We start from the raw sequence: 11,285 nt of genomic DNA, 5'->3' as shown, positions 1-11,285 counted from the left end.
CAAGATGCCGCTGATCCTCGAAACGGACTGTGCAAATGTTAGCAGTGTCCTGAAGGCGACAGAAGAAGATAGATCCCAGCTCTGGAATATTTTTCAGGAAGCAAGATTAGCTTTAGCTTTGTCTCACAAGTATCAGATTGTCTCCGTACCAATTCGTCCACGGTATGGCGTGCCCAGGCCCCAGGGAGTGTGTCTGAGCTGCTGGCTCTGGATTGTAATCATGTTAACTTGAATTAATAAAGCTCCCTGTTTTCCTTGAAAAAAAAAAGTATTACACCTATGTGAAATCTTATCTTCAAATCCATTATATTTTAGCCATAACAAGAAAAAGACAAAAATTGTAATAGATATTTACCTTAAAACTGTCATATTTTTTGACTTTTTTTACGACTAAAATATAACGAATTTGAATATGAAACTTTGTAAATATGTGTAATCCTATTAGGAGTAAATGTCCATTTTTTAAAGAATTTTTCGTGACATTTGCTAGTTAATGTGCACGGAGTGTGCACGAGATGTTTGTGTACATAGGATATGTACTCTATGGGCCTGTTCATTTTGATGTCATTTTCAACCTTACCAAATTTTGGTAAAGTTGCCAAAAAAGTGGCTACATTTAGTTTACTACCAAATTTTGGTAACTATATAAGAAATCCTGTCAAAATTTTGGCCAAAATTTTGGCAACTATACCAAAATTTGGCAATGCCAAAATTTGGTAAGGTTTTTTTTGGCATCAAACTGAACAGGCCCTATATTGATTGACTGGTAGTCGTGTACTTCACGCGTATGATTTCCAACTGTTAAATGGTAATGTTTTTTTTGTTTTTTTAAGAAAGTTTTTTAAAAAATAATATTAAATTATTTTTTAAACTTTTAAAGCTAATACTTAATTAATCATACATTAATTAGTAGCTTTGTTTTGTGTGCCTACGGAAAACTTCCCATCACCACCTACCCAACACACCCTTTGTGTATACTTTAAAATAGAGAGAGAAGATCCAACAATGCGATCTATAAATAGCCCCATCCAAAGAAAGCCAACCCAACCGGCCGTTTGCTGAGCACACGGTTCACCTACACATGGAGGGAGTACAGCTACTACTCCCTGTGGCACAAGGGGCGAACCCTTGCATTGCACTTGTTACTGCCGGCATGGCCGTGTTAGCAACTGCCTGCTGGTTGGTGATCCGTTTGGTCTTTGTGAAAGGGAACACCGATCGTCGCCCATGCGAAGCAGACGGGATGAGGATGGTGCCGGGGTCCAGGGGCCTCCCTATCATCGGCGAGACGCTCGAGTTCCTCGCCCTGAGCCCCTCCCTTCAGATCCCCGCCTTCTTCCAACGCCGTTTTGATATGTAATAAATCTATATCTATCTATATCTATATCTATACCTAATTAAAAAATAAGTAACGCTTCCGGTTAATTTTTTCGTCCATCATTAAGAGTGGGCCCACACGCTAATCCACGATCCGAAAGCGTGGCCACGATCTCTTACGCCTGCAAATAAAGGAGAAAAGAAAAATAAAAAGAGAAAACCTTGTTTATGGAGCAGCCCATCCAAAGCAGCCCAGATTGGATTAGTGACGAGGCAGCCCATCCAAAGCAGCTGCAGACCGGCCCAGATAGCAGCCGCAGCCTACCAGCGAGCCCACAGAGCGGAGGAGAAGCAGCCCACCAGCCCAGCACAGTACTGCGCAACACTGTAGCAACCGAACACGAATAAAGTTTGGACTCACGCCAAGCAGGAAAAAGAAGAGATCTTATTACTTAAAACATGTAGTCACCAATGAATTATTTACCGACAAAATAAATTCTTTTTTAAAAATAAAAATAATCACATGTGTCTTTCTTTTTTTTTGGAAAAAGGAATCACCAACAAATTGAATCATGTTTATATTTGGATTTTTTTCGCTCATCAATTGCTCATTCGCCACAGGACACCTAATCACATCACTTTTTTTTATTCATTGTATAATTTCTTCTATTATTTAGAGTGAAAGTTATTCTGCGATATACCACATTTTTTTCTTTCCTTCTGATTATTTAAGTGAGTGGTTATGCAATTGGAGTGCAGTGAGGTTGATATGATAGCTAGCAAAAAAATATTTCTTATATTATGGCTACTCTTTACAATATGAAAAAAAGTGCTTATCAATATCGAGTACCAAAAAAAATAACAAAGTACTGCAATTGACTCATAATAATACATGACAAAAAAGTAAATATTTTTTGTGGTTTCAAAGTTTAGTATCCATGTCAGTGGATTTAGAGCAACAAATAATTATATCATGTTAGCGTCTTATTTGCACTAGAAAGATTCGATTCGACTATAAAGACCCCAATGAACCTGGTGGGTTTTATACTCCCACACACTAATTACTATTTTTTTCTTCCCCCAATGCAACGCATGGGCATTTTGCTAGTAAAGGAAAACAGGTAGCACGGTATATTTATAAACGAAAAATATTTTTTGATAAATCTTTTATATATGTGTTCTTATCAATTTAAAAGTAAAGGCTGAAAAATGAACTTTGATAAAAAAAACACCTCAATATCAACTACAAATTTAAGCTTGAAATTCAAATTTTGGGTAATAAAAATAAGCGAAAAGATGAGGCTCTAAATATAGCTATACATGTGTACTCCATTCAAAAATCTCAGGTGTACTTTTTATCAAGATTAATGAGAAATTAACTTACCACGTATGTAATGAAAACCAATGATTTTATGGATCTACATAACCAACGCAGATATATAAGGTGTCATAAATGCTCGAGTGGATTGATAAGCCTTATACCGATTTTAATTTTGAACCAACAAATATGAGGCGTTACATATTTTGTGTTCTGTACTAGTGAGGACCTACGGCTCAATCTGTAATTTTGGTGCAAAATAATGAACCATGAGATACAATGGAGTCACCCTATCCGAAATAATCCATTTTTATCCCTTTTATGCTAGGGAAAAATCGTTGTTCCATCTATTAAGGGCATCACCAATGTATATGGCAAAGTGTAGTTTTTACCTATGGCAATCTTCACAATGTATATGGATACAAGGTATCATTAGGAGAAGAGAGAAGAGTAGAGATATATAATATAATTTATTTCATATGGGTAGTCCATATCCATATGGATACCTTTTGTTATTTTTTCTATATGGACTAGTTGCACAATGGCAATAGGTGGCTGAATGGAATATTCTATTGCTTATGGACTACTTTTACAACACATTGTGGATACCCTTAGTACGTTTTATGTCAGTAACTGACTCGATACATCCCAAACTATAAATTTTTAACATTTCTATAAGTGATTAAGAATAAAGTGAAAACCAATATGAGAAAATTAAATGAGGGGTGTTTATATTTTGGTAATGTTGGATTAATTTAAATGAAGGTGTGGTGGGAGATGGATGGAGTAGCTTAAATTAATGTGGGAATTTCTAAATATTTTTTGGAATTTATAGATTTTTATTTTAAAATTGGGATATGAGAGCCTACTATATATATAAATATTACTAAAGACAGGTTAATAAGGGGCATCATATATCACTCAACAATACCATATAATATACAATCCCTCAGTTTCAATTTAGTTGCCATTCGAGCATTCAATTTTGTTTTTCAAAAATAATTATTGTTCTGATCTTCCTACCCTTCATAAAAATAGTCATACTTCCTCATAACGAGTTTTAAAACATGCTTTTGGGAAAGATAATGAGTACGGAGTATATAGTTAATCAGGGTAGCAGCGTGTGTAATCCAAGATGGCAGGAATGTAATTTGCTGAACCTATCTCCTAATTAATTTAGTGATTGCTAGAACGATAATTAAATTGAAACAGAGAGAGTAATACAAAACATATGCATATTAACATCCAAATACGCTACTTTCTGGTATGGTCCACTTTTCAAAACTAACATGATTATGGAAGACCTGATTGTTTCCCTCGATCCGGAGGTGACCAACTTTGTGTTCCAACAAGAAGAAAGGCTTTTCCAGATGTGGTATCCGGACTCGTTCATCAGGATCATTGGCACCGACAGTCTGATCAGGACACACGGGTTGTTACACAGGCATATCAAGAACCTGGCCCTCCGGCTTTTCGGCCCTGAAAATCTCAGGCGAGAAATTATCCATGATGTGCAGAAAACGGTGGAGGCTAGCCTTTCCTCATGGCTTAATCAGCCAAGCATCGAGCTCAAGGAGGCAGTCTCAAGCGTATGTTTGATCTGTTAATCCTAAAATACTACTACTTCAATGTTTGAAAATATGGTGCTGCTCATTTTATTTGGTCAAAAATTTAAAAATTGAACTATCAACGCCTCTCAAAATACATAGATTATTTCTATAGTATATTTTATTTATAAGTAATTTTAGAATATTATAATTTTGTAACATATTATCATTATATTCTAATAGAAAATTAACAGTCCCAATTACACCAAAGATTCAACAGGGTGATATATATATAGAGAGAGAGATAACTACAAAGGTAATTATTTAGCTAATACAGAACAACTCACCTCATCTATAATTACCTCAGCGGAAAAAAAATCAAAATCCTAGCTATAAAGCTAACTAGATAAGAATATTTGCAGATCCAATACCATGATTTGATTTATTTTGAGACCGAGGGTATATACAATTAATGTTTTATATCACTACTATTTATTGTAGATGATATTCAAGGTTACAGCAAAGAAGTTAATCAGCTATGATTCCTCGACCTCCGACGGAAAGATGTGGAAACAGTACGATGCTTTCACTCAGGGACTTTTTGCATTTCCATTATGCATTCCTGGCACTGCATTCTACAAATGCATGCAGGTAAATGCATATAAGTTTGATGCACTTTGACATGGATGAATAGCAGATTGATACAAAGTTCAACTAAATACTCACCGAAAAAGGAAACTTAAAATATAATCATATATGTAACTACAAAATTAGTACTAATAGATCAAGTTGCATTCATTTATATGTAATTGAATGAATTTAACCTACAATGCATAGTTATCCTCTCTAGCTCAAAGTTGACAAACGCAAATGAATTTAACCTACAATTAATGCCTAAAACATAGTATCCAAAAATATGGGTCACGTAATTCGTAATCTCAATGTGAAATTTGGTCTACTGACTGGCATTGAAATATGAAGTCATCCTTTGCCACTTAGAAGTAGCATGTTGGATTCCTTTTTCTTCATTGGAAATGGTAGTAATCCCAAGAGAGGTCACTGGCTTAACAAAAGAGAACTCGTCACCTATGATCAGTGTAAGTAGTGTATGTATGTGTGTCGGCATCCTTCGGGGCGCTTCCTGCAATAGCCCGTAACTAGAAATTCGTCGCGCCAAATGGCGCGCCCTTTTTAGCATGTTCTATGCATATGAACGTAGAATTTTCAAAAGATTTTGGTAGGATTAGACCGACTTCATTAACTTGTTCATTTAACATGTAGATTTATTCAATTAAAAATCATCATATTTTAATCTATTTATGGCATAGCTATTAAAAAGTGTTTTTATGTAAGTCTACATTATTTAAAATGTACTTATTTTAAAAAAATATTGATTATCAAGCTTTATCTTCAGCCAAATAAGCCATGGTCTTTAAAAATAAGCTTTACAAAATGGATTGTTTTTTATGTAAGTCTACATTATTTAAAATGTACTTATTTTAAAAATATTAATTATCAAGCTTTATCTTTAGCTAAATAAGCCATGGTCTTTGAAAATAAGCTTTACAAAATGGACATTTTTAAATAACGACCGTACTCGTTTTTTACATAAAAAAAGACCAAATCGAATTTATGATAAAAAAAACACCTTTTCCTCGTTCAAAATATAAGCATTCAAAGTTTATATCAGAATATAGCAAGAGTATCCGTCCCTTATCTCAACCAATCATAATATTTCTTATTTAATTTTTCCACTTACTCACCTAGTTTATATTTGGTCTTCAGCTAAGAACTATGTAATAATGGCTATAGCTTCTATTGAAGTAAACTGGATTTTATCCATTTTCTAAAAAACTCACCTAGTTTATTAATACTTATACCCAATTCCAAACATTTTTTTAGACCTACAATGACGGGGCATTTCTCACCAAAGTAGAACTAACAAAAAAAAATCTACTCCAACCCCGAAAACTTTATTTCTAGCAATTCTTCATTTTGCCAAAGTTATATAAATATCGTAAAATATTTTACATGTTAAATATAACTATATCTTTTGGATCCATCAAAACATGACAATTTAAAAGCTGATTCCGGCTATCGGTTGGCAAAAGTGAAGCATTTATTAACTCTCTTTATTATTTTATTTGTCGATACTTATCAACTGCATTAGTGCAAAGAGACAGGTAGAGTAATGAGTTTTCTAGAGATTCTGATGTGCAAGGGACATCACAAGAGCTTATTCTGATTGACACGTGGCAAAATTTTGGTGATGTTTAGCTAATTTTTCAGTCTGCCACGTGGCCCAATAACAAGCTAGAATCATGACCCTGAAATCGGTATTAAAGAAAGATTTATCGGGAAGACATTCACCTTGGGAGATTGCAAAGGTCAGGCTCCCTGTTTTATAGCGATATATGGGAGATTGGGAGGTCTCGGGGGCATATGTTCCAATAATGAAAGCGGGAGTGTGGATGATCCTGTCGCATGTCATTAGAAACAAGGGCATATTGATTGGAGTCGGCATGGACTGTGTCCCACACGACTTAGTCTTTTTTGTAAGTAAAGATTGACTAATTTGCATGGTTATCCCATATTAACTTGTAATCTAAACAAAACTTGCAAACTGATATGAAGAAATGAAGCTAGATAAATAACATGTCTGTGATTCAGGAGTCGGGAACATTACACTTTACTTCCTCTGTTTTTTTAACTAACTAATGTCATGTAATGTAAATAAAAATGGAGTGAGTATCTAGCTAGGTTCGATCATCATAGACCAATTTATCCCTGCAGGGGCGAAAGAATGTCATCAAGATGCTGAAAGAAATACTCGATGAGAGGAAGAACACAGAAGAGCACCATGAAAGCGTTGACTTCTTTGATGTGATAGAGGAAGTTAAGGCCAAGAATCCTGATCAAATGACCGAGAATGCCGTGTTGGACTTGCTCTTTTTGCTTCTATTTGCCAGCTTCGAAACCACATCATCCGGAATAACTGCAATGCTTATATTTTTGACAGATAATCCCGAAGCCTTGCAAGAACTAATAGTAAGTACTAGTACAAGTCATATGAACTCCTTTAATAAATTCATACTAGAAAATCAATAAGGTCAGATGTTCAATATTTCCATCATTGATACCTTAGGATTGAGCTATCATATAGGAGTATGTGACAACCGATATGTTAAGACATATTTAATTAATAAGAACATATGTATACATAAGAATTATAGCAGGAATGTGAATTTGATATCTACGAATGCATATCTATGCTCCTTATAAAAAGAGTATTGGTGGTGGTGGTTCTGACACCACCAGAACTCCCAATTTTTTATGAGACAAAAAAAATAGAGCACCACAGGTCAACTACTTGTCTGAGGTCAAAGGATCCACGTGTCGATAACAAATATGTACAACAATTAAGATATGATAATAATGGGTTAATGGTAATCTTATTTAATTAAAATGCTATTGGCTATTGCAACGCATGGGCTTTACCCAAAAAAAGTTACCGTGGTAATGCTATACATTTCCAAATAATCCAGGATACGTTTTCTTGAAAATTAATGATGTTTGGTCTTTTTAGGAGGAGCATAATAACATTCGGAAGAGAAAGGCTGATAAGAACTCCGAAATCACGTGGGAGGAATACAAGTCTATGAAATTCACATCTCATGTATATGCCTTCAATTTCTTAACTTCATTTCTACATAAATAATTAGCAATCTACACATGTTTATGGTTAAGGCCAAATCGTCGTACAATATATGCATACACTCATCTCCTTAATTATTTGTAACCTTAATTATGTGTAGGTTATACATGAAGCTTTAAGGCTGGCAAGCATCGCTCCAGTGATGTTTAGAGAAGCCATAGAGGATGTTCATATAAAAGGTAAAAATGAATTGTTTTTAACAAGAATTAGTTATACAAGTCATAGGTAAAAGTTCTATACCTCCTTTCCGTATTATAGGTAGTTTGACAAGTTCATTGAAAAACATAGTAACTGTTACAACATCAAATTAGTTTTATTTAATCAACCATTGACAATATTTTATAATATATTTGTTTTATGTTGGAATTTTTGCTACATTTTTATAAAGTTTGTTAAATTTGATGAAATTTGACTTATAACAAACCCAAAATATCTCATAATATGGACGGAGGGAATAGTATCAAATTTGTCAAAAAAAAAAACATTGCAGTATGTCTTCTTATGAGATATATTGGTATAATTTATACAGGTTTTGCTATCCCAAAAGGATCAAAAATTATGATTTGTCCTTACACTGTTCACTTAAACCCTGTGGTTTATAAGGACCCCAACACATTCAATCCTTGGAGATGGAAGGTTTGTGAAATTCATAAGGAGTTAATTTCTATCTGATATAATACTTAACCATGCATTAATGTATATCTATATTCCTCCTAGTGAAAACCAATATTGAGCAATTAAGGAGCCAACTTTTTTGCATGTAAACACATGCAACATTGTAATTTCAAATGTGAGCAGGCCAAATATTTAAGTATATAGGCAGGATTCTCAAGTGTAGTATAGTTCCATCAAACGGGATGTCCAACAATTAACATGACGAGCCGCTGAATTGAGTTTTATTACATTGAGATAATGTTTGACATACTTAATTAGGTGGTTTGTTCACAACTTACATGTTTAAATATGGTTTAAGTTTTGTTATTGTGCTACATAATTTATTAGTGTAATCTGAATATAGCAAGCTAAGATACCCAAACAATTGCTATTGGCTGATAAATAAGAGAGTTTACTCTACTGATCTTGCTAAGTACTACACGTTATTGCTAGAAATAATGGAGCAAAAAGCCCACTGTTTTTGTTAGGCATCAGGTCGAAGGATTAACATGGTCATGTGGATATTTTGTCTACAAATAGAATTCCAAACATAGCTTACTCACACTAACATAAAGGCTTGCATGTGCTTAGATATCAAAAAATAGGATTAAGGAGTGCGGCCTATACAGCATTAATTCCCTCCACAAAGTTTTGATTTGTTGCATGCATGTTGCTATATATGTACGGAATATTCCTGAACCTGCTAGTGGTGCCTCCAAGGATTTCATGGCCTTTGGAGGGGGGCTGCGCTTGTGTGTTGGTGCTCATTTTGCCAAGCTGCAGATGGCGGTTTTCCTCCACTGCCTAGTCACAAGTCCAGGTAAATTTTTCACTCCTATTCGTTTCATTCTACATTAAGTATCAAATCCTAACTATAAATCTGAACATGTGAAAGATTTGATTCTTTTTTATGGAGGGTGTACCTTTTTCAGAATCCATCTGAGAACTTAGAGATCATTTTCATCTGTATTAAAACATGTGTATACAGCTTTTGCAAACATTTTGTTATATATGCAAGTAATGAGTGTACTTAGGATTAAGAGAACCACTTACCTATATATCCATGGACGCTTAAGTGCACTGCAAAAAAAAAAATTGATCTTTCTGTCTACGATTGTCAGTTGGAAAGCAATCAAAGGAGGAAGAATGGCCCTTTCTCCTGGACTACGATTTCCTGAAGGTTTTCATATCCAACTTTTCCCAAAAGCCTGAAGTACTTGGTCCATTTACTTCTTGCTCCTACACAATAAATAATGTTCATAAGCATCTATGTTTCAGATGCAAATTGCTCAATGCTTTGATGTAATTTCTTCACTTCGCTATATATGTCGTGTGTGTGCCGCCCAAACTATAAATAAATATATAATTTATATATGTTTGAGTCCTCGTAAGTAGTAACAAGCAATTTGCTAATATGTTGTCGCATACTCGCACAGTCTTCACCTATGTCCTCGTATAGTAAGTACTATGTGGAAATGCATAATGTATGTAAAATGAGTTCGATTCATAAGAAGCATATACTCCCTCTGTTCAAAAACAAAGGTATTCTAGTTTATTTAGCAAATGTTAAGGTTTGAGAACAAAATGCTATGGGCTACCTTTGCTAAATGACTACTCCATGCATGCGTCTATATAAACCATAATCAATTCAGCTTTTTAATGATATTTCAATTTCAGGTTTCTACCTAAGTTGCAACATATACTCCCACCCGTTTCACAATGTAAGACTTTTTAGCATTACCCACATTCATTTAAATGTTAATGAATCTAAACACATACATATGTCTATATTAATTAACATCTGTATGTATGTGGGCAATGCTAGAAAGTTCATTTAAATGTTAATGAATCTAAACACATACATATGTCTATATTAATTAACATCTGTATGTATGTAGGCAATGCTAGAAAGTCTTACATTGTGAAACGGAGGGAGTAGTATTTATCTGAAGATTCATATTGTTATTGCATATCTATAGAGAAAAAAATTCTTTGTATCTACTATCTCCATTTCTTTTTTTTAAGGAAAGCGGCAAGAGTATTGCCGAATATATTAGAAGAAGAGTAATATGCGGTTTACATGATTACACGATTACATAATTGATGCGACGTAATAGCTTAGAAGCATCCCAAAACCATATATTATGGTTTGATAGGGTAAAAATATACATCATGGTGGTTGAAATACAAAACTGCTTTATTGAATAACTTAGATGATCTGGTGTGCTGTCCGTTGCACGTCCGGTTCTTCTCCTCTGAAGATCTTTGCATTCCTTTGGAGCCAAATATGCCACCACGTCTTGACAAGAACACCCACCTTTCTCCTTACTTCCGTCTTGTTTTCATTCTGCATGATACCTGCCATCCATTCTTTTATGGAACATAAGTCTGGTTATTCTGAATACCTTGAACAGCAGAGACAAGATTCCATGTTTCTTTTAGGAAATCACATTGTCGAAACAAGTGGTCGGTATCTTCAAATTCTCCTCTACATAAGGGGCAAATCCAGTCACACTCCCAGTGCCGAATCAGCATGTTTTCAGCTGTTAGAACCTTGTGGTGTAGGATGAGCCAACCTAAGAATTTTTGTTTTGGAAGCGCCGACGCCTTCCAGTTCAACAGGAAAACCTTGTCTTGCTGAGAACCAATGAATTGGAAGAGATAAGGACTTTTTGCCGAGTATGTGGCCACATTATTCCTTCTCCATTAGATTGTGTCTTCTATTTCATTTAGC

At 34.7% G+C, this 11,285-nt stretch overlaps 1 protein-coding gene across 1 annotated transcript; it reads left to right on the top strand.

The window, feature by feature from the left end:
• Positions 1 to 1,069: 1,069 nt before the first annotated feature.
• LOC107276416 (cytochrome P450 87A3) lies at positions 1,070 to 9,763 on the top strand. The gene is made up of 9 exons (XM_066304984.1): positions 1,070 to 1,355; positions 3,899 to 4,224; positions 4,684 to 4,833; positions 6,976 to 7,230; positions 7,769 to 7,858; positions 7,998 to 8,076; positions 8,427 to 8,534; positions 9,240 to 9,366; positions 9,667 to 9,763. Exons 1-9 carry the CDS (start codon positions 1,082 to 1,084, stop codon positions 9,761 to 9,763), a joined length of 1,506 nt encoding a protein of 501 aa, XP_066161081.1. The 5' UTR covers positions 1,070 to 1,081.
• Positions 9,764 to 11,285: the final 1,522 nt, after the last annotated feature.

This window comes from Oryza sativa, chromosome 10 (assembly GCF_034140825.1).
Source record: "Oryza sativa Japonica Group chromosome 10, ASM3414082v1".
Lineage (NCBI taxonomy): Eukaryota > Viridiplantae > Streptophyta > Magnoliopsida > Poales > Poaceae > Oryza > Oryza sativa.
Note: the sequence above shows the minus strand (reverse complement) of the source record. Positions and strands in the feature narration are given on the sequence as shown.

What these genes read in the sequence shown, in the direction of transcription:
- LOC107276416 (XM_066304984.1), top strand. Translation starts at nt 1,082, where the DNA reads ATGGAGGGAGTACAGCTACTACTCCCTGTGGCACAAGGGGCGAACCCT. An exon ending in CTTCCAACGCCGTTTTGATA is followed by an intron (nt 1,356 to 3,898) that starts TGTAATAAATCT and finishes ACGCTACTTTCT; the next exon opens with GGTATGGTCCACTTTTCAAA. An exon ending in CTCCACTGCCTAGTCACAAG is followed by an intron (nt 9,367 to 9,666) that starts TCCAGGTAAATT and finishes TCTGTCTACGAT; the next exon opens with TGTCAGTTGGAAAGCAATCA.